The sequence below is a fragment of the Schistosoma mansoni genome (assembly GCF_000237925.1).
Source record: "Schistosoma mansoni, WGS project CABG00000000 data, chromosome 3 unplaced supercontig 0044, strain Puerto Rico, whole genome shotgun sequence".
Classification (NCBI taxonomy): domain Eukaryota; kingdom Metazoa; phylum Platyhelminthes; class Trematoda; order Strigeidida; family Schistosomatidae; genus Schistosoma; species Schistosoma mansoni.
The window spans coordinates 1,962,115-1,987,849 of record NW_017386006.1 but is presented as its reverse complement, the minus strand read 5'-3'; the positions used below and the strand labels follow the sequence as shown (position 1 = coordinate 1,987,849).

General features: G+C 32.3%; 2 protein-coding genes across 2 annotated transcripts in view; one reads left to right on the top strand and one right to left on the bottom strand.

The window, feature by feature from the left end:
* Positions 1–22,041: 22,041 nt before the first annotated feature.
* On the top strand, positions 22,042–23,322 carry Smp_083950 (hypothetical protein; the record flags this gene model as incomplete). Its single annotated transcript, XM_018791469.1, has 2 exons — positions 22,042–22,358; positions 23,232–23,322. The coding sequence occupies 2 exons, from the start codon at positions 22,042–22,044 to the stop codon at positions 23,320–23,322; spliced, it is 408 nt and encodes a 135-aa protein (XP_018645412.1).
* A 1,132-nt stretch (positions 23,323–24,454) lies between these two features.
* Smp_083940 (rhodopsin-like orphan GPCR,putative) overlaps positions 24,455–25,735 on the bottom strand; it is a gene marked incomplete at both ends in the record, with an annotated part of 28,757 nt that continues 27,476 nt past the window's right edge. Inside the window, one exon of the mRNA XM_018791468.1 lies at positions 24,455–24,520. Within this exon, the coding sequence (XP_018645411.1) occupies positions 24,455–24,520 (66 nt within the window). The remainder of the gene's footprint in view (positions 24,521–25,735) is intronic.

Genomic DNA, 25,735 nt, shown 5'->3' with positions numbered 1-25,735 from the left:
TTCCCCAGCACACAATACACCTTCAGGATAGATATCAACTATCATATCGTGGTTGTTCGACATTCCATAATGAATCCATGGTAGAATAATCTTTTAAGAAATCATTTTGAAATTGTCAAATATCATCAATGTCCATCCAAATAAATATTGTAGTCTAGATGATAGAAAACAGTGGGATTACTGTTGAGATAAATACCCGGAAATTGTAATGGAAAATACTTGACTTGTCCTATGAATGGACGAAATAAATAATTAGAAACGGGGAAACATACTGGTAACTATTTTTCCTCCAGTAAATCAGCATAGATTATGAATTTCGGTGATTATCTTATATAAAACAGATAAATTTACTTGAACGTTGTCTTCCGTTTTTTCTTTATCGAAACGCGAAGATTCCTTTCCGCTTCTTGTCTGTAAACACTTGTATTCGTTTTCTGCAGATGTTTGTATATTTTTTGTGTATAACTCTGAACAAAATTGTTCAACAACATAGTCATTGATAATCTATCTTTTCGTCATTTAAAAAAACATAGTTGGAGAAATATATTTTTTTAAAACACAGATTTCAGCGAAGGGATCGCTTTTCAACAAATTTATTATCAAGTTGCACAATCATGTATAAATACGTATTTGTTGCAATAATTAAAGGTAATAGGGGGTGGGATGGGGCTAAAAATCAAATGAAGTATTAGAAATAATTATTCAATCACTCCAGAACCTTATTAAAACCTTATTATAAAAACATCGATCGGAAGATCCAAACAAACAATACTAAGTGAATTTAAACTTCATCCCATTGCACAAGCAAGTGGCTATCAGGACTCAGTGGCCGAGTGGATAACGCGATGCGTTTGAAGCGAAAGGTACTGGTTTCGAGTCGCAGAGTGAACATCAACTCTGATATGCAGGTACATCCAGTTGACGAGTCCCAAATAGGACGAAGGGGTGGGCGTCCTGGATTCCACTGCTAGCCACTATCCATCTTTGCTTACCATATTATAAATATTGTTTAATGAACAATATGTTACTTGTTACTAGCACATGATTTTTATGTCATGTGGTGATACTAATAATTTCATAAAAGACTAATTAAAACATTTCATTTGAGTACATTTAATCCAAGCTGAATTCTTATGAACACGTTATTCATAGGTGACATTGACTGTTATCGATCTCTTGTATCATATGTTGTTATGTATCTATGTATATATCTAATGATATCTTGTAAATACCTGGACTATTGTTAGTTTTATCAGTATGTTTATTTTATAAGAGGTCATGATAAGTGTGAGTAATTAATGTATAGTTTCATAAGATGTAAGAGTTCGTCTGAATAAAGCTTACTAAAAGTACTACTGATTTACACATTAAAACTAGGTTATTGTAAAAAAAATCACAAGACTGTATATCTGTAGTTTTTCATGAAATAACCTACTTTTAATGTCTGAATCAATAGTACTTATGGGAAGCTAACATTAATCGTGTTATCAGAATAGAGTTGTGAAGATTGTTGAGTTTCATTAAAATCATGAACCGATCATTGTTAGACCATCATTGAAAACTTGAAAGCGTTGGACAACCGTTTTGTCCTAGTGTGACAATCTTTATCAGTTCAATAGTTTGAATTAGAATTCGCAATGTTTAGGATACGAATATCCTTTAGACATGTAAACAAGCGTTTTAGACTTATCATACTAACCACAGGCATTTACTGCTATCAAAATCGGAATCATGAAACCGAACTCTTTCTATTATTCTTTTATAATTTTTCCCCAGTTTTCAGTCAAAGAATTCAGTCATTTATTAACTTATTAATTATTCACAATAATTTTGACTGTCTTAGCTTTAATATATTTTAATATACATTAGTGATTACAACGTGTGCTCTAATAATTCAGTTCTCACTTTCTATTTTAAATATCAACGAAAAATTAACACCTATCAATCCTTCAGATAATTAAAATAACCCTTTTGGCTGATTGTTTCATGGTCAATCTGGAGAACACGACACTTCGATCAATAATTGAATGATATCATTTATATAAGCAATATATGGATGATACTTTCATTATTCGTGAAGAAGATATAGATCGCAATGAAATTTTGAATCGTTTCATTAACTATCATCACTCACCTCAATTCACGTTGGAGGCAGAGGCGAACCAGGGATTTCATTTTCTTGATGTCCGGTTGAAAAGAAGGTCAGATGGTTCTTTACAGAAATAGAAAACCGACTTGGAATGGGCAGTACACTTATTCCATAGCTGGGTCCCATTGAGTAGAAAGAGAAACTTAATTTACTCTTTATCTTCAAGGATTAGGAGAATATGTTCTAATGACACAATAGATGAAGAACTACTTCAACTTTGACAGATACTCATCAGAAATGGATACTCACATACATTCGTTGATAGGAACTTAATGCCTAGACATCACCTGAAGAAGCACCAACAATTCGAAAGAAAACTGTTTTTATGAATATCGAATTTAAAGGAGATACGGCAGACGAACTCTTAAATATACGGATTTGAAAATCCCTAGATATAACTTATTCATCTATGCTCCGAATAGTCATCTCAAGCTCACCCACAGTTCACGGATGTGTTAAGGAAAAAATTCTGCTTTGGACCACATCTATGTACATCTATAAATATACTTGCTCATGTGGGGTGGCTTACATTGGCCTAACAAAGCGATCACTTTCCAAACACACCTCAGAACACTACCCCGAATGACATCTAGAAGGAAATTGAGAAACAGTCAACGGTTCAATACAGGATCACCATATCCATTCTGGACACGTCACTCTGAAGGAAACTTCCTTTAAAATAATCTACGCAATCGAAGGGACTGGATAGAAGAGAAATCGAATTAAAAACTTATGCACTACTGAGGCATTGGCTATCAGCCGATTTAAGCTCGAACTCGGAGTGCAAAAACCGTACGTCCAATCTCTCATCCTTCCTTGACCCTAGTTCTCTTCTGTAGTATGCTTTGGTCCTGTTCTTTTGTTTTCAATTAGTGTTTTGTAATTCCAAACCAGCTTCCAACTGAAGAGGAAACTAGGAAAATAAGTTGGAAGTGGATAGGACACATATTGAGGAAATCATCAAACTGCATCACGAGGTGAGCGCTGATTTTTAATCCTGAATTGAAACGGAAAAGAGGAAGACCAAATAACACACTGTGTCGAGAATTCGAAGCAGGCATGAAAAGGATGAATATCAACTGAAAACTAGTGGAAAGGATTGCCCTGGACAGGGTTGGATGGAGAATGCTTGTGTGGTTCTTATGTTCTTTCATTAGGGTTAACATGCGTAAGTAAGAAAATAAGTAACATGAACATAATGTTCTTTGTCATATTTCATTATAAATGATCAAGTTAATGTAAAGAATAATAAAATATGAAAATACTTTATAATGGATCATGTCTTTTCAATAAATGTTCTATTATTTTCTTATTATTACATTCAATTTATATCAGACTGATCAAGTCTTTAAATTGTTATCATCTGTGTAACTTCATAAGGAAATTTATTTATTTATTTATTTAATCACATACATATTGGTACAAAGAGCACCGGATACATATGCGCCGCACAAATCTCATTCGATTTGTGTGAGGGCTGTGATACTGCCCGGGTGCCCAAACCGAAGCAAGTCATAAGGAAAACAAATCATGATTAACTTTATGACTATTTCATCTACATTGAAAAGTTAGGAGTAATTTACTAATGACAAATATACTTTAATTATAGAAGGGGTTTTGTGGAGATTTAGTATTTATAATGTTTTAAAAAAGCGTGAGTCAATTGAAGCTAGACCACCATGGAAAACCTGGAAACACTGGACGGCCGTTTCGTCCTATTATGGGACTCCTCAGCAGTGCGCATCCACGAACCCACTCTCGCGAGATTCGAACCCAGGACCTAACAGTCTATAATTAATATAATCATATGCTCACTAGTGACTTCGAGAAGTATATCTAGGAGCTCTAGTGAGAAGCAGTGACCAGTGGAGTTCAAAACTACGTCTGTTGTGAGATAGGGACTCACTGAAGACAATTGGTGAATGGTTGCTCAACTTCGTGGATCAGTTGAAGTTAGACATTAACACCGTTGGATGCCAGCTCAGTGGTCTATCGGTTAAGGGCTTCGGCTCGAGACTGGTAGGTCCTGTGTTCGAATCTCGCGAGAGTGGGTTCGTGGACGCGCACTGCTGAGGATTCTCATAATAGAACGAAACGGCCGTCCAGTGTTTCCAAGTTTTCCATGGTGGTCTAGCTTCAATTGACTCACGCTTTTAACTATGATAAATATACTTTAGTCCCTTAATAAATTTAAATAAAACAAGAAGAACAAGACTAGTAGAATAGAATGAATTCTTCGGATTTCAAGGCTTCTCATCAGCTACAAACGGTTTAAATTTACATTAGTAATATGATTATCAAACATAAAGACTAGAGTTTATTTTGAAATAACATAGGAAACAAGGAAAGGAAACAACATATATATAACATAACGGTTGGTATTGATTAGTAATTAAATATTGGAGATGAAGTTATACAAAGAAAGGGATGAAGTTAAAAATGTTACTAAAGGGACAATGAATAAAAACAAATTGAAAACTTAAATCGTCAGACATCAGATGTTGTCCTGACTTCTGATCAGGAACTTGAACATTTCAAATCAAACCTAGTTGAGTGCTGATATCAGTTTAAGAATAGTAGATATAACTACAGAAGGATTTTAATTAATTAATTATCAGGAATCGTGATAAATGAATAGGAACTGTTTTACTTAACAAAAAAGACTGCATTGACAAGATGAATAACATTTTGAATGATCACCAAAAAATTTCGGAAACTGAATAACGAAAAATATGTCAATAATAAAATAGGGAATGAACTGACCAGATCTTTAAAAAAGTTCAGAGATCAACAGATGATTCCACCAAACATATATGAATCAATTAAGCCTATAGGTACCCATTTACCTAGGTTATAGGGGCTAATTGTTTTTAGTTTACTTAATAGTTAGATGTAAAGTATATCTGTTTATTTTGAAATACATTGGACTATCCAATTGTACTCTGGATTTAATATTTTTGATCATTACTTGGTTAATTTATTATATTTGTACTGCAGTTGAATTATAATCATTATTTGTTAGAACGTTTGAGGTGTTTTCATTTGACCAATCGATAGTGTAGAAGTAATTTTCATTATCTGTTCCTGTATGGATGAATTCTTGTTTGTTGGGAATGGTTAATGATTAAAACGTTTGTTAAATGGATTTTACGTATGATTAATCAGTTTCCTTTTGAAAACTCACATTATTTTATGTTAAGTATTTTGTCTACGGATGATAGAATCAATTGTCCAGTGATACAATCGTTTGAACTCATTTCATTAGAATTGAAAAAAACAATCACCGAATCAGTTTGCACTTATATTTTAATGTGTATGCATCAAGCAGTTGGGATTATCGTGACCAGTGGAGTCCATCCATCTCAGAAAATGGATGAAGGATTATGAAAGATCATGAATCGAATGAAGTTAGACATTACACATCCGAGCGCGAGACCGAAGACCTCGTATTCGAGTCCCTTGTGCGGGACTGTGGATATGCACTGCTGAGGAGTCCCATACTAGGACAAAACGACTATCCAGCGCTTCCAGATTTTCACTGGTAGTGTAGCCTACATCGGCTCATGAATTAAACCAATGATATCGTGTTTGTGTTCTGTCCTTTGTTGAAAGGTATCTTTTGAGTAATTGTTTATCTGTTTACTGTTTCTAAATTGTAAACAATAAAACAGATGATCATCACTCAGCTTCATATCAAAACTATCTCATCCCACTGCTAACCCCCATCTATCTTTACTTATCATATTCATATACATAGTGAATTAGGTAAATTGTGGTATATTATGGTCTTGTGTTTTTCTGACATGATCATGTCAGTGATGAGTCTAATTAATGAAAAGTATTTGAGATCACTTCTCTAAGTCCTTTATGATCTAACTGGAAGTCTGCGAATCTAACCTAAATAATCGTGTGAATAAATTAATTGTTAATAACTCTGGTTAAGTCATAGAAACTTTATTGGTTATACGAATACTCGATCCAATTGAGTATGTTATCCAAATTAATAACTTGCTTCAGAAAGTAAATATACTATGCATAACGAAATAATGACTATACATTGCATATGAATTTAATTAGGTTAAAAATTGTATATTATTAAAATCATGTTCAACCCAATATGTGAGTATCTTAAGTACAAAGGTACATATTATCGAAGAGATTTAAACCGGGACATGGCAATGCTATAAGATACTCTGTTTCTTTTGCTCAACTTCACATGATACTTCAAGTATAATCTAATTTTATGATGAGAAACTAATATTTTTTATGAATACATCAAGTAAGCTTTGATCGCCGGAAAAAACAACAAGAATACAAATTTACAACAAAGGTACTTTTACCACTCAAAACTGATTATCACCATGTGAAAAATGATTACCGACATTTTTTTTACAAGAAAGCCGACATTTCAATAGGATTGTTTTGTTTTTTATACAAAAAAAAACAAGTTGTTTTCTTTTTTACAAGTAAAGAATGTTGCCAGATTACATCCAAAAAAACAATATGTACTAATTCACACGAGGTTAAAAACTAGGCAACTCATTGATAGACCATTCAATTAGTCTCATGAATAGACGTTCAATATCCACTATTGGCGACATGTGAATTTCAAAATTTTTTCCCATTCATTAACACCGTTAGATGCCGGCTCAGTGGTCTATCGGTTAAGTGCTACGGCGCAAAGCTGGTAGGTCCTGGGTTCGAATCTCGCGGGTGCTGGATCGTGGATGCTGAGGAGTCCCATAATAGAACGAAACGGCCGTCCAGTGCCTCCAGGTTTCCCATGGTAGTCTAGCTTCAATTGACTCAGGATTTCAACTGTGAAAATAATTCTAATTGACCCTAGATTTTTGTTAGTAATAAGTGATAATACGTCCATAAACAACTATTGTTTTGATTAAGCCAATAATGTTTACATTTACTGATGAGAAATTAATTCTGTATTAATTATGTGTGGTGTACTACTCATTGTCCATTATTATCATTAACTAACGTAATTTAGCAGAGGTTTTGGGCAATTTATTCACTTCAAAGAAGTGGATAAAATCGTAATCAAACCTAGTACCTGAAGGTCTATGGATAAATCGATACTCTTAGATCATTCATTCTGAATCTAGTAGTTCGAAATTCGAATCTCAGTCAATTTAGATTATAATTTGATTATTACAAATATTAAACCTAATAAGATGCTTAAAATGTATGTGTTAAATCCCTTGTAACAAAAAATATCCTTTTTTTCCAGGTGAACCAAGTTCTTGGTAAACGTTAATTCCTAAGCTTACATACACTTTTAGATAGTGTTTCTTTCTACTGATCTGGATCATTCAAATATAACTCGGAAATCCTTGTATTGAACCGTAAATGCTCTCCGTTATTTCAGATGTTATGATCTACCAGTCCAAGTCAGTGACTAATTTACATTTCCTAGATCGCAAACTAACCAATATGCAAGAGGAAGACGGGACCAAAGCATATAGGTATTTGTGTTGTTAGAATTGAACGAATATGTGCATAAATCACGTCTATTATGTGATACTGGTGTAGTTATGACTAGATTATATGAGCAACGACTTAGTCCAGACTCATTACCAACTCATTCACGATAGACCTCCTTATTATTAAGATTCTGTTATGTTTCTTATTTTTCATCTAAGATCATGATTATATGTGATCCGTCTAGTCATGGAGGTTTATAAAATACAAAACTTACTGTCAGTTTTACGGTGTTGTTCAATTAGTTCGTCATTGCTTTCTGTTTAAACATTTTTTATGACATAGGCTTAAATGAAGTCAGTCTATAAAGTCAACTACAATCTATAAAAACCTTCAATACTAGCAAAGTATTTTATGCACATATTACTAAGAATATGTGTTACAAATATTACGTAATAACCCACAACATAAATTGTCAATTTAGGTAGACTTCATAGACAAATTTTAAATATGTTTTACAAGCGTTGTGAGTTGAAATTTCGACTTGGTGAAAATTTCTCATTTTATTAAAGCCATGTTAGATAAATAAAGATTTATTCTTATCAGAAGGGGTTTTTGTGAAGATTTCAGTATTTTCATAGTCGAAAGCATGAGTCAATTGAAGCTAGACCACCAAGGAAAACCTTGAAGCACTGAATGGCCGTTTCGTCCTATTGTGGGACTGCAGTACATGTATAAAAAATACAGTTTTTACTGATAAAATAAATTTATTAAAAACTGCTGAAATTAAATTAACTACGGTTCATTTACATTGGATCGGTCAGAATGTAACTGTTTATAGTCTTAAATACAAGTTTGCTTTGTCATACTGAAATACTTTCTCTAGAAGTTAATTTCTAGTATTGTTGGGGCGATCCTGAGAACTTCTTGCAATAGACATGACAAGCTCAGGAAACATTAAAAAGTATTTTATCCAATCAGCGTTTGACTAAGAGTTATCCTAAAAACATCACGAAAATGAAGTTACACGTAGAATTCCTGATTGGCTGATTACTAAACTGCTACTATGTTTAGTAGCATTCTAGAATTTTCAGGAAAACCCAAAGACTTCTAAAATACTATAAAAACCTTGTATTTTCTGTACATAAATGAACCTTTGGAGTAAGGTGCTTCTCGCATATTTTGCGGCTTTTCTCACTGTATAGATTTAGCTTGGGGATTACGAGACTAGCCTAGGATCCTAATATAGAGTTCAATCAGCAAGACTTATCAGTGAAGACGGGGATGGGATTCGAACCCACGCAGAGAAACTGCAATGATCAATATAACTTGATATTCAGTAATTAAAAAAACAACTTTATAAGCCTTAAACATGGCTAATTAATTTAGATTCAACTGTAGAATCTGATAAGAATTAAGTGAAAAGAGTAATTTTTTTTATTTAAAACCCGCTCCATATAAATCTCATTAAGAAAATACACTGAGAACAACAACTAATTAATGTATTACGCCGATATTATAAGTCAGATGACAAAAACCAGTATGTACTGAGCAGATGAAACTTTGAGTGCGAAAAGATGAGGCAAGATACATTCTCATATGATGATAATTAACAAAGCATCGAAACAAAGACTTGTTCTAACTATATCATTTAGCAAAATAAATATCCCTCATTATAGTTTAATTTTATTTACTTAATTGATTTGTACATCCATCTAATTAAAGCTAGTAATTTAGACAATTGTTGAACCTACAGAATCACACAACTGTTATCGTTTAGATTAAATGAATACTAAACATGTTCAGTAGAAATAGTTAAAAGTTCATTGAAATCATGAACCGATCAAAGTTATGACACTACTGAAAACCTATAAGAACTGAATGGCTATTTCGTTCTAGTAGAGTTCGTTTGCAATTCCTCACTCGAGAGTTGAACTTAGGACCATCGACCTTTCTCTCAAACACTTAGCCTCTAGACTATTGAACCGACATCCAACGGTGTTAATATCTAATTGCTGAGCAGTACTAAACGGCCATTTAATCATTCCAAGTTTTCATAGATAGTCTACCTTTGATTAGTTTATGATTTTAATGGAATACTAATCACTTGGATTTGTCAATCAGTTTTGAGATGTTCGCTTTGGACAATACATGATTTATTCACATTGTAAATGTGTCTTATCATATTTTACGGTAAAGATGTAGGAAATTGAAAATTAATCGTAAATATTTAGGAAATGTGTAGGTCCTTATAAATTAATTGTTTTTCTAATACAGGCTATATGATTCTAATGTAGAATATCTGTGGAGGGATTAAAATTATGGTGCGTATTTGACATGTTTGTTAATGTATTGATATACCCTCAACACTGTATAATAAAGGTTTCTGTGAGACTAAATGTATATCACTAGATTAAATAACAACTCAGCACAAAGCTACATTACTACGATGTTTGAATGAACCAATGACTCCTTTGTACTGATGAGTGTTTGATTTTGAATTCCACGTGTTACAATACAATACATTCGTTCGTGTTCATCTAATACTTCTTGACTAAATTGCGTTGTCTCTGGGATTACTAGTTTATACTATAATTCAAATACTCTTAATTATCACAATTACTCAAGTTAGAATTAAAGTATGTAAAAGCTTATTTATTTAGTTAGTAACTTTAGGGTACTTGGAACTCATTCGAGCTCTGAAACAGGATGTATTCGTTCGTCTTCTGTTTTGCCATGAACAGTATTTCTTTATTTTTAAAATGCAGCTTTATTGATGTATGGTAACTTCAACCAAGATTAATTCATTAATTATTAATGTACTGTACTGGAGATATTTCGATAAAAGTATAGTATACTGACGAGTCAATCAAACTTAAGACACCACATTTTTATTTAGTGAACAAAATTAAATACAGTAACTGATGGGTTATGACTTGTCAATGACTAAGTAAGAACTATTGAAATCATAAATCGTTCTAAGTTGGACCACCATTGAAAACCTGGAAGCACTGGACTGCCGTTTCGTCCTGCTAAAAAATGCTTATATCTGGTTTCTAAAACCCTAGGAATTGATTTGAAAAATATTGTCTTTTTAGCAACTACACAATTAATATGACTTGATCCTTAGGTCAAATTATAAAAAATAATTGCTTTTAATACAAATTGTATATGAAAGTGCTTAGTGTGAACCACTACTCAGTCAAAGATGCCTATGTACTTGAAACTTATTCTTTCATCCTATTACTTTTAAATGCAGTTCATACTCCTAACCCTAAATCGTTACTTTAAGTCAACTCCTATTACTTAACCGCAAACCTATTTCGTTTACAATCATTAATAGTTCAGTAATGTAAGCATTCTCAGAAGGGGTTTGGTGGAGGTTTTAGTAATTTTATAGAGTTGAGATCATGAATCAATCGAAGCTAGACCACCATGGAAAACCTGGAAGTACTGGACGACCGTTTCGTGCTATTGTGGGACTCCTCAGCAGTGGGCATCCACGACCTCGCCTCGCGAGATTTGAACCCAGGACCTACCAGTCTCGCTCCAGAGCACTTAACCGATAGACCACTGAGCTGGTATCCAACCGTGTTAATGTTGGATACCGGGTGATAGGTCCTGGGTTTAAATCTCGCGAGACGGGATCGTGGATGCTCACTGCTGAGGAGCCCCATAATAGCACGAGTTGGCCGTCCAGTACTTCCAGGTTTTCGATGGTGGTCTAGCTTCAATTGGCTTATGATCTCAACTCTATAAAATGTAAGCATTCATTAATCATGTGAGAACTGTTTATCCATCGAAACGTATTAGTTTTCCTTACAAATCTTTATAAAAATTAAACTATTCTGACTAAGTAATAAGTTTCTCAAAGTCGTCAGTATAATATACTTTTACTAATGATTCAATTTTATTATCATGGTTAGGTACTCTAATGTTTTACTCATCATGTATTCGTGACGCTATATAATTTTATAGCCTAGATTTTTAGATGGTTATTAATAATGTAACTTTGAAAATTGTCATTGTCATAATTGTCATTCGTTTCTTATTTGGCTTCAAATCTTGGCTTCAAAACTATTACAGAAATTATTAGAAACCTAGAGAATTTTATAGTAAATATTTAATTTAAAATTTGGATGATATTTCAAATGTTTTAATAATGAAAAAAGGTTAGAGTTATGTAAACCATTTAACAGAAAATATATACGATTATATCATGTCAATTGTTACTTACTTACTTACACTTGTTACCCTTAATGGAGCATAGACCGCCGACCAGCACATGTCAATTGTTACTTACTTACTTACTTACTGACTCACTCACTCACTCACTTACTTACTTACTTACTCACTTACTTACTTACTTACTTACTTACGCCTGTTACCCCCAGTGGAGCATAGGCCGCCGACCAGCACGTGTCAATTGTTAACTGATATTAATATACGAAATTTTAAATTTAATATAAATGAATTAACAATCAGATATTAAATGTATAAATGAGAATCATCCACTTTCTAAATGTATGTGTGTAATTCTAAAGTGTTAAAAAATAGTATTTAATTACATTAATATCAACAAAGATTTGTGTTTATAAGATTAGTTTTCTGTTACTTTTAGAATGTTTTTTTTTAATTTTTAACTATCTTCTCGTGATATATTGACTTATTCCACAAGATATTGATGATACATTAAATGATCTGTGAAAATTTACCAATCAAATAAGTAATAACACTGGTGTATATGACTTATCTCTGTCGACTTAAGTAGTATGTAACATCATCAGAATTGGAATGCCTCGCATCAGAAAGTTGAAAGGATCAAATTGAAAAGAATTAGAATGTAAACAGAGAGTAATAGCAATGAAGGAACGATGAAGTTTAAGACGATTGATGGGGGATTTGCAAATGAAGTATCTGTCCAAAGATTACAATAGATTACACAGACCGGTAACAATATTGGATACTATAGATTAAGCGCTTGTCATCAGATCCAAATTTCCTAGGTTCAATCTTATCAAAGTCATGGTTACGTATTATCACAAGATCTTAGACTAACTGGAAGTAGTTGTTGACCGTTGTTTTGATTTATCATGATATCCTAATTAAGGTTTATCTGTAATGAATATCAAATTTCAAATTAAATTAATCTGTACAAAATCTTCTCAATAATAATAGCTCAATACTACTAAAGTCTACCAGATAGTAGTTTATTAAAACATATTAGTATAGCAATTAAGAATAAAGTTCATTCATTACTGTATTTGAAACACTTTCAATAATCCAAATATAACAAAATATTCAATGTAAAAATACTTTATCAAATAAAAGTCATGTCTAGTTGATTTGCGGCCTTTCAGTCTTAATAGTAACCTTTTAATATAAAGCATATCTTTGTATCATGTTGGTTTGTTTATGTAAGGTCTATTCTAGTTTAGTTTGTTTTTTAATTTTTTATTTCAAGTCACCTGAAAATAAATGAATTAGTTAAATTGTCTAATCTGTGATTTTTAATCGTGAATGTTTCCGTTAAACCAAATAGTAAAATGTACCAATGAAGTACATGTATATATACTGATTCTATTCAAAACTTGTAATACATAGTGGTAAATATTAATTGAGTTGTAAAACTTATGTTCCCACAAATTGTTGTGTAGTTCATGTCGCTAATTCAGTCAAAATCAGTCGTGTATATCAGGGACATGAGGAAAACTAACTTGGAAATAATAGTATTAACAATAATAATAGATGTTATATCGATTAAACAAGTTGATAACTGTATTGATTTAATAGACTAATTGGTATTATGTTGCGAAATCGATTCATCTATGGAACGAGTCTGAAATAGGTTGAAACACTTGTCCTGGTTTCCACAGGTAGTTACTGATAAATCTTCTGACTGAACGTTGAAATCGCTTTTCTATGCTGCTCTAATAATTCCAGGCTAAATTTACACGTCAACTTGGACACGAGAGAAGAGGCGCGAAGAGTGAAAAGAACGCTTTATTTCAAGGTTAGTTTATGTACAGAAAGTTGAATGGATTTATAGCATTTGAGATGGTCTTGGGCTTCTGGAAGTATTTTCAAACCCTACTAAACATAGTAACAGGAGAGGTTATCATCCTATAAGAAATGTGACACGAGACTCTTCACTTTGTAGATGTTTCTAAGAAACATGTATTCAATTCTGATAGGATAAAATGTGTTTGAGCATTTTCAGTTCCCTTTTGAACTATTGACAAGGAATAGTTGTGATCTCCTCAACAGTGACTATTAGAGGGATTGCATATGCCATCAAAGACTAATTAAATTTAGTCTGGAAGATACAAATCCTATCAACTTACAATATGGATGTATCTATTGGAAGTACATTACAGTTTGACTTCATATTATCAAAACATAAAATTAGAACTTTGAAGAAATTTAATGCTACCTAATTGATTTTGAATGTGACACTATGCTGTAAGTGGCAATATTCTCTTCAAATTTTGGTTTATTCTATTCAGATGACAATGTCAATAAAAAATGTTAAAAATAATCTTTCATTCGATTGTTGTCGGTTATATCATGAGTTCTGTATAAACATGTTTTTGAACAAAGAAGAAAACTAAATTCACTTTGTAGTGTGTGTTTGAATCTTCCCATTGATGTTTAGGACTGTAACTGTTCAATCTCCTTTTGGCATATGTGCATATTGTGTGTATTGCCTCGATATTGCCTTAATTCACAAGCATTATAAGCAAAGATGGATAGAGGCTAGCAGTGGAATCCAGAAAAGAAAACTGTTGACATAACAGAATAATAAGAAGTCATTTATTTTATAGGTTTTGCCTCAACTCATTACAATCTAAAAAAACATAATTTTCATCATTAAAAAACGAAACATGTTTACATACTTTATATCGGAAATGTTTTGAATAAATTGAGTTTACATGTTGAGATAGAATTGACATTGTTCAAACGTTCAGTTATTTATAGGATAAATAAATGAATATTGGGAAAGAACAGGGAGAAAGAATTCTTCTCAAAATGGTGGATGACTCATATAATATCGACTAGTTGAATAAAGCTACAAAATAAGAATTAAAACTTATAGGGTTGGCACTGATCGGTTCATGATTTCAATAAGATAACAGAAATGGTAATTATAGTTATGGAAAAGATCTTAATAATCTCATGAAAACCAGCTTATCAGAGCAGAATAAGATTGATAACTGTGTCTTTTTGGATAGATAAACTCAGCTTGAAACTTTCAAAATGTAATAAACCACAATTCCCATTGTTTATTAATTATTTTGAGAGATTTCAAAGCTTCATCATCATGTCGAGCAAATTATGAAAAATTGCGTTGTTGAAAACCTTCTGTTTGTTTAGTCTTAACTTTTGTGGAATTCGTTCAAAAATGTGGATACTAAGCCCCATCTCTTTTCTTCTGATGTATGTACCTTGGCACATACACGTAAACTGATAGGCACAATTAGAGGTAATATAAAGTGAGAGTTTGTTCACATTTGATTTTCACAATGAGCATTTGGCTTGGTATAGAGATAACAACTCGGTTGCTCAATATTCTTTTTCAGTATCACATTTAGCATAAAATCAAACCTCCCAACTATATTTCATCACCTTTTTAGCCAAGTTTTAGGAAGACATGCTTTATATCAACCAAAGAACATCCTATTTACCTCTTCACTTGTTGTTCCACATTCATTTGTGAATTTTTCTTGATAACTGTCATCACGTAAGCAACATCCCACTATTGCTTTCATAATTAGTTCCATTGACTATATCGAGAACTATGAATCACTGGTTTGTACCATTAACTCCGATAAAACCCCTATCATTCATTGCTATGATGGATAACTATCGCACTGTCTGCCAAAAGTTTTAAGATACAGTCACCGAGTCTTTTAACTTGGCAATTTCGTATCTTATAATTGATACCAGTTAGTCCATGAGTTGATGATAATATCTGTGACTGAGATGCCGAATAATAATTTTTCATTTCTTTCACAAATCATCAATGTCCTTAAGGTCATTCACTTGCTGTACTGGTAATTGTCAATGAAAATGAAAACGAAGCTAGTTGTGTGTTTTTGTTGTTATTTCCAAATAATCAAACGTTAGATTGGTAAATATTCGCAACTATTTGTAGATATTGGTGATGATTTATAGCTGAGTTAGATGACTTGGGTTGTTTCGTTATCTAACCAGTATAGTTTTTTCATGAGTGTTTATTGTCATTCTGGATAGCATCATGAGGGAAGATAATGAAGGATTCACGAGTAAACCCTCCAGGTTAAAGAAAGAGACTCCACTCAAAAATATTTACAACTATATTTTACACAATGCCTACAATTAACATTCACAGAATTCACCTAAATTGATTATTGTATGTACTAACTTGGATTGTAAGACTAAATGATGTCAGTAAAACTATTTGTATTAAAAATTAAAAAGAAGGACTATTTTGTTTATGGAGGAAGAATGTAATTGTAAAATGTCAGAGAATGAATCAAAATTATTGGATAATTCTGATGTTCGATTAAATTTCCTGATACTGTTGTGTGGGTTACTGACATCCCCATAAGCAGTATATGGTGATGGTCGGGAATTGAATGTATTTCAGTAGAAGATCGGTAAGGAGACAACAAGAACGACACGCAGTTCGTACGAAAATGCATGATTAATTATAATCGGAGACTATGGACGGATATTTGCAGAAGGAAGAGTCAAATTGAGACAAGTGATTGTTAATTTTCAAATTAACTGTTCTTTATATGGTTATCATAATTTAATGAGATGTTCTGTAATGTTGAGCTTAATTACATTTGATTGTTCCCACCCGTGTTCTTGTTCACTACAATACCAGATTGGCCGAAGAAATTTTGGATTTACTTTGAATTCATTCACTGAGATTGTACAAATACATTATCACTCCGTAATGTCTTATAACATCAACTCGGCGCCTAAATACTAAGAAACTATTCGATCAAATTAAGACGAAAGTTCTTATAGACTATTTTCTTCAGTTCAAATATGTATTAAAACTTAATAAAATACCGCGCTCACTATATTATTATAATGAGCTTTATTCAATATTATATTTTTGGTACAATATAGAATTCTCAGAACAAAGTATTTCAACAAGTTTCCGTTTCTTTCTTCTTGGTCGATCCTGACGACAAATATTGGGTAATCACCAATTAAAAGTTAACAGTTCAGTCAATCAACATTTGAATAATGTACATTCTTTTCCCTATATATTGCCAGCATCAATGATTTCTGTGACTGAACCTTTAGTAACTTGTACAACGAAAGGTTGTACACTTTTCTGAAACGTACCTGAATAGGTTATGCGATTAGTAGCCATAATGATGTATTAAAACAAACAAAATTAAATAACTTGTTGAAATATCTGGATGATAGGAACAGTTAACTCAGATATTCAAGCAAGCCGCCAATATATATGGTTGGAATTATCATGAAGATTTTGGAAATGACAAATAGCACAAGAAATTTCTTCTCGTATGATTAATAACACATGACAGTTGTGAATAAATTGTAGCATTTCAATGAAGCTTACTTGACTAATCTGTGATAAAAAGCACAACAAATATCTCTTATTCAATAAGCGTATTGAGCCAAGTAAATACGAATATATATATATACATATGGCGTGATACAATGACAAGTCAATGTATCATCACAACACTCAATTATTTTGTGATATACTATTCTAAATTACTAGATCTTTGTTGTGTTTTTCTGTACGGTCTAGCTAATTAATTGAATGTTACCTAATTAGTCATTGTTGATAAACCATATCTTGACTTCATTGTTTATCTGGTTTTTATACGGATTATGTTATATCCCGATCTGGTCTGTCTGTTCGGTTTATAAATCCAGTATATTTGAGAATAATGATTCATATTGCAGAGGCTGTTATTGGTATTCTGGACTTAACTGGTGGGGTTAGGTAGATAGTGGGACTGATAACTCCTCAAGAGTGCTCATACGGCTTTTGTATATCATTGCTCTGATCGATAATTCACTGCTCTCTCATAGGCAGCCACACTCGATATAACAGATTATATGATTATATCTGTTGATAGTAAAATTGATAAATAATCTGTTTATAGAACGATTAGTTTACATCTACTGACGGATAATTCTCTCTGATTGATTTTTATAAATGTAAAACTGAGAGGAAAAGGGGAAGGCAAAAAACACTTTTTCTAGACCATTTTAATGATACATGCTTGGTCTTTGGAATAATTGAAGTCGATGAATCACCATATTTGTATAAAATCGATAGGTTTATAGCATTCACAAAGTTATGGTTGAATAGTCTAAATCATAAATAGAGGGAGAAAGGTGGTTATATAGCAAGTTTCTTATCTTGATTTCACTATATATTTCATTTTTGTATTGGGTGTTTGAATCTTCCCGTTGATGTTTCGAAATGGAATAGATCAATCTCTTATTGGTATATGTGCAGCCTGTACAGACTGCTTCTATATTAACTTAGGTCACAAGTATTATAAACAGAGATGAATGACGGTTAGCAGTGGAATGCAGGATGTACGCTTCGACCTATTTTGAAGTTGTCAGCTGGATGTACTTGCATTCCAGAGTTGATGTTCACTGTGATACTCGAATCCAGTATCGTACGTTTCAAATACAGTCACTTTATCAACGTAGCTACTCAGTCAAGTCTCTTTGTCTTTATTCGCATTTTTCCTTAACTTCTCTAGGAGAAAATCTTGATCTTAAACAATATACCTCTATTGAAATGTAGTGTGTAATTTATTTTTAATAAAGGTTAGTATTATCACTTGACAGAGTCAAATGTATGTTTTGATATTGTTAGTCTGTGCTTACAGTTCTTTTTTATCCACCTACTTGAAAAATATTTTTTCCCTTAAGTTATGATGGTTGATTATGTTATTAAAAGTGTTCGAATATCATACAATCCACAATCTCAAAGGTCTCAAAGGTAATTTTCTGTGTTTTCGAGAATTTTCTCACCATCTATAGTAATATTTGAAACCTGAGAGGAGTATATAAGTGTTTTGTTCAAGTTTTGGTGTGTCACCAGAGAACAATCATCCTCACCACACACACACGGACACAAATAATTCAGGAGCTTTAGGGCTTGAAATAGTAGTTGTTAACTCGGTCAAAGCGTTTAACTACATGAGAAACCGAAGTTGATGAAAGAGCGATTTGTGTAAAAAGCGGTTCTTTATTCATGAGTGGACATCAATGAGCAACAAACTTCAACTCGTCAGGTATCTGTTGCTCTTAGTGTGTCTGTAGTTTGAAGGAAGAAGGACTTCCCGTAATAACAACGTGGAGAGTGATTATGATATACGATAATGCAAATGACGGCTGATAGCTGTGTGTAATCTTGATAACAGTCTATCAATAAGCCAAAACGGAACCAAGATCAAACGGATATGGAGATCGTTGTGTTTAAAAAAATATTAAACGACTATGCGAAAGTGAGAATAGTTGTTGCAGGGATTGAGAGTCAGTAATGATAATGATAAATACAATAAATGTTATAATCATATGTAAATATTTTCGAAAATTACACGATAAACTTGCGCCACAACATGCACTTAGAAATTGCTAGAAATGCAACTATTTACTGAATATTATTAAGTAGTATAAAACAATACACAAAACAGAGGTGATTGGAAGAGGTTTTGGATAGAGAACGTTAACAAACTTAACAGTCATGGTACCATTGATTTGCTGAGTCTGAATCAAATCGTTCATTTATCTCAACTTAAGTCATTTTTGAAAAGGTGGAGAAAGGAAATCAATCATCGGAGTTATTTTCAAGGAGGTCTGTTTTATAATTCGTTCGTCTTTTGCTAAACAATTGGTTTATTATATTTCCATGTCATTCTAATTGCAAACTTTCATCTATAAACCGCAATTGGTAAATTATAACTCCGTCACTCAGATTTGTACTACGAAGTTCTATTGGTGCATCTATTTTGCATTGATGGTTTGGGATGCATTACAGTCTTGGACTTTGTCTAGTCACATGAGTGTTTTTGATTTTGAATAATACGAAGTACTTCAGTAGTTTTATTGGTATTATGACTGGTAGTTTGAGACCAGGCAATTCTTGATATATCAAGTAACACTATTAATAGATTGAAATCAAATGACGATGACGAAATAATGAATCCTAACTCAATGTCATCAGTGATTTTCTATCTCTATTGGAAGTTTAACAACCTGGTAAACGTTCATTTTATTACTGATTAAATATCACCACTGCTGAGCTTTTCATAGTCACTTACGTTTTTAGCATTATAACTATTGCATAACTTATCTGAAATGTTAAATGCAAGAAATCATTTGTGTTTTATGTACAACTGTTTGACGAATATTTAAAATAACGAAATGGGATGTGTAGAATAACAAAATAACTGGGAAAGGTTACATGTATTCATCTATTCAAACATTAGAACAAATCAAACAGACGGGTAACAATACTAGATACTACAGATTAGGCGCTTGTCACGAGATTCAAATTCTGTAGATTCAATCTTACCAGAGTCATATTTACGTATTACTAAAAGTTCTTACAGTAACCAGAAATAAGTGTTCAGGATTTCTCATGATATCCTAATTAAGGTTTATCTGTAATGAATATCAAATTTCAAGTCAAATTATTCTTTACAAAATCCTCTCAATAATAATAGCTTAATACTACTAAAGTCTACCAGATAGTAGTTTATTAAAACATATTAGTATAGCAATTAAGAATAAAGTTCATTCATTACTGTATTTGAAACACTTTCAATAATCCAAATATAACAACATATTCAATGTAAAAATACTTTATCAAATAAAAGTCATGTCTAGTTGATTTGCGGCCTTTCAGTCTTAATAGTAACCTTTTAATATAAAGCATATCTTTGTATCATGTTGGTTTGTTTATGTAAGGTCTATTCTAGTTTAGTTTGTTTTTTTATTTTTTATTCCGAGTCACTGAAAATAAATGAATTAGTTAAATTGTCTAATTTGAGATTTTTAATCGTGAATGTTTCCGTTAAACCAAATAGTAAAATGTACCAATGAAGTACATGTATATATACTGATTCTATTCAAAACTTGTAACGCATAGTGATAAATATTAATTGAGTTGTAAAACTTATGTTCCCACAAATTGTTGTGTAGTTCATGCCGCTAATTGAGTCGAAATTTGTGGTGCATATCAGGGACATGAGGAAAACAAACTTTTACTATAATATACATTGATATTTATCTGCACATACGAAATTATTAAACCAATCATAGCAGTTTATTAGTTAATGAAAACAGTGGAATGGATTACATAACTAAACATAATGAGTGAAAAGTACAAATTGTTAGGTAATTATAAAAGGACTGACTGCTGACTACCGATATCCATATAGTCTTTAATAAGTGAAATTATCTACCTTATTATATGATGCCAGCTACGTTTGTAAACCGTCTGAAATATGAATGAATAAACTGATATATCCTCTTGTATAACTGATTGATCATTTAAAGTTTACTAATGTCTTGTATGTAAAATCTTTCTCAGGGTTGATAGAGTTTTGTCTATCAAGTTGGAATGTAGTCATTAGTCTACGAGACTCAGCATCGCATGAACAATATTAAGATCTAAGCTGGTGACATGATGGTGGTCACTACTCAGTGACTAATCCATTGTGCAATACACCTCAGTACTACAAAAGGTCGCTCACTGCCTCACTAGCTCAATGGTAATGACTGGGTCTATGAAGCTGAGTGAAACGATATCGAATCAGTCAGGGAGTATTAGTTACCTCACCTTGGTAATGAGCACTGAATAACATGAAACCTAGGTCACAGGATTTCCTGTTGACTACCTCCAAATACCATCTTACAAACAGACGGATCTCCATCGATAGAGCAGACAAATTTCAATTCTTCTCAACTTCAATAGAAGATAAAGTTAACAAAATGGAAATGTATGAAAAAAAATCAAAATTTGTAAAAAAGAAACAACTTCCCACTCATTATAGTGACAATCTGATGATTTATTCAATATTCATATTTTTACAATCGTTGTGAGGGAAATGTAGGTTGTGCTACTTAAACCAACTAAAATAGTCCTTCCAACTACCGATAAAATGGAAAATTATTTTATTTGATTAGAACCATGAGTTTCAAGGAAGTTAACAAAGTCTCATTTGAAAAAGTGCTTGGGCGTTTCCGCTATCAACCGTTAGAGATTATTATTGCATTTCACGAAACGTTTTGCATTTTGTTTAAATTAAATCCATTTGATTAATAGCTCATCAAATAATCTAAACTACAAGAATTTAATTTACATGAACGTACGCAGACAAATTGTCAAAATGAATGAGAAACCCAACTCGACTAATTTCTATACTCCAGTGAACACAATGTTTGATTGTGTGATGTTAGAACAAGGACATCCAAATGCCAGTAAAATACTGTGTCACATTTCGATATTTCTCGGAAGTTTTATGGCTTATGTATTCCCAATGATTGGAGTCGCTGATTTGATTTCCAATTGTATCGTTGCTACAATATTTCTATACTATCTACAACATAATAGACAATTCATATATTTGGGAGTTCTCGCTTTATCAGATATTTCAATCGTTATCACTGTTGGATGGTTGTATTGGTTTCCTACATTTGGTCTACCATTCGCAACAGCAGGAAATACATATTACTTCATCTCATTAACATCAACTACTAGCTGCAAACTGTATGTGTTCTTTCAATCACTCACCTGTATTTTTCGTGGAAACATCTTTCTAATAATGGCATTTGATCGTTTGCTGTTGATTCATAAACCATTATTGTTTAAGAAACATCCCAAATATACTGTCTGGATAATAATCACTACAGTCTTCATTATATCCATTGTAATGTCACTACCTATTTCCATATATAGTGATTTGATTCTCGTAACCAATCGTAATATATGTTGGCATAAACTCTACACTGATTTCCTGGTAATTTATCAAGCTTTGTTTTCACACACATGTCTAACACAATTTTTAATTGTCATTATGATTGATATATCTTTTTTAGTGAGTGTAGTACGTTGGTCTCGTAGTCGTCCTCAGCCGATGGATACACAAACATCAAAAATGACTAGCAATGGACGTACTGTCACAATGCTTGTGCTCCATATTTTTTCATTTTTGTGCGCATTGCCCTGTGGAATATCTTATCTTCTAACAATCTCTGTTAATCGTTTAAAATCTCATATTCCAGTAAGATTCGTGTATTTCCTTCTGATCTTTTTAAACACAGGATGGACTTTGATTTTCCTCCAATCGTCTTTGAACATCATTTTATATTGTATTCACATTGAGAAATTCAAACGAATTCTGTTCAAACCATTAATCACTTGTCGTAACCGAATATCAACTACCAGTTAGATGCCATAAGTTTCCTATTGTGGGTGATTGAATTGATGATACCTCCTTACCCCAGTATTTAACACATACTACCACTGCATTTCATCCAATCTTCAAAAATCATATCGTAAAATTAGTAAAAGAGTAAATCCTCAACATGTATTTGAATGTCCATCATTTTATAAACATGATTTTAATAAATAATTCCTAAGAGGTTTACAATCCATTTCTACACATCGAATGCATATTCAAATGACATATGTTTTCAATAAACCATTGTGTGCTTTTGGTGTTGTTGAATAAAGTGTTTAATTATGAATTCGATTCATTGAATATGCAATGAAACAGCATATTTATGCGTATATGCCTCTAATGCCGTATGATGCTTCATAAAACTGATAAGAATTTGTACAAACTCATATAAGTTCCATGTGTTGATATTAACACCTCATTTCTATCCTACTTCTTTCTTACTATGAATCACAAGCAAATTTAAGTCAGATTACAGTACGTGATTCCTATAGTAATCCCTTAGTTAGTCTTGTTTAGGTATAGCTGACTGCTTATCAACCTATGAATGATCGAAGACAATTTCCAATTAATACACAAACATACCATTACAAATCATGTGCAATGTATTGACTTTTTGACAGAACAAATATTAATATATTTGTTCAGAAATATGTTCCACAATATCTCATTAGGCCTTCCATATGATTAGAACAATCATATTTAAGAGATTTGGTTTATCTTAATGTACGTAGGTAATAGTTTTGACGTACGCTGAAATTTCATTTATGAAGTAATTTCCTTCTGTATGTTTCGCAGGTCATTCGGTAATATGGGTGAACTCCAAACAACTCCAAGACATTTGAAAGAAAATACTGGTCTGTTTAACTTAATAGATCAATGAAAATTAAGCATTATTTGAAATTCATATTATATCGAAACTGTTTCCTGTCTTGGTTATGTCTACTGAATGTTATATTGACTTGACCTTGGTACTGAAACCCCCAATCCGATGACGCGTAGTAAGAACACAAGGACCGCTGATAAGAATCTATTTGACCTCAGTAACCGAGATTGTAATCACTAGATGGATAGGACACTAAATATATGAATAAAAATGGTTAAGTTCTGTCTCCCTTTATAACTTGAAAAGTAATAATGCAGAGTAGAACAGGTGATGTTATGGTTAATAGTAATCATAATTAAGTTAAAAGATGTTATATAATGGTAATGGAGTTAATGCTGACTACATGATCACTTAACATGGCAAGAAAGATAACCTAATAAATATTTGAACATCAATGAGCTTATGTAAGAGATAAATATCAGAAAAGACAAAGAAGAGGGTTAACAAAGTTAATAAAGGTTGCCAGTTTGATAATATGAATAAAAAGTGACATAACATTTAGTGCTGACAATACGATTATTAAACTGATAAACACTTTTGTATAGTACTTGTAAGATGATCATAAATAGGATGATTGTATGTAACCTGATCATTAACAAAATGAATGCTACTAGCATAAATATTAAAAGTATGAGTATTTGTAATATCAGCAATAAGAGAATGAAAATTTCAACCAATCAGGCTCCTGACAACACTTATGCAAATTGAACGCAACATCGGAAACAGTTCCCAACTGGTATTCAATAGTATGATCATTAACGTTAAGAAACATTTGGTTATGACAATAATTGAGACATTTTTTGATATAGACAGATAACAAAAAAGATTTGTGAACTACAATTCCCGTTTTCGATAAAATATCATCAGATTCAACAACACATTAGAGACGGTAACACCAAAATTAAAAAATTGAATTATTTACACAGATATAACTGTTGGTGAATCCATCAAGTCAAATTCTTCTATGGAGAAACATTGACAGATGCTCTAGAAATTCACTCCTTTGTCCTTATCTATCCGTTGTATCTTGGTTGAACATAGGTGGGGTTGCAACGGTCAATAGTTCTAACACAGCTCTTCTTGTACGAACAAAACACTAACCATATTAGGGAGTATTTTGAATGACAGAATTGATCGAATTACAAATCAACAGCTCTTATCAACTTTCGAATTAACTATCAATTTTCTGGTATATTCTGACTCAATAATCCAATGGCAATTTCCACCATAATATGACAAATCAAATATAACCACACCTGTTACATTCTCATAACACTAGTGCTGATATTTTCTCTGTGTAATTACGCTCCTCTTTTATCGATTAATCTGTTTACATATTACAACGATAGTTACCCAACCCAATATCATACCAATTCATACCGGTTAACATACACTCAAACTTCTTTGTGATTTTTGTTCCCTACATCAACTTCTACATTATAAATTAAAATCTTGAACTGTGTTCTCATATTTTAACCGAAAGAAGACTGAGACAGCAAAACAACGATTTAAATCGGCTTTTCCAATTACAAAGAAAGGAGAGTAACTGAAGCATTCAGTATACTGCTTAATCCTACTTCTCTCAATAGAAAAGAAGGCCTTACAATAGATTCTATTTGACTATTTATCCTAGCCACCTAGTTTGATATTATTTACAATTCACACTATTGCCTTACAAATTAAACGCTGTCTTTTCACACCATAAAAGTCACACAATTTTCATCCTTAACAGTGCATATATACATACATACAAATTTACATACATGTCGCTTATGAATCACTTTGACCGAAATGACATGA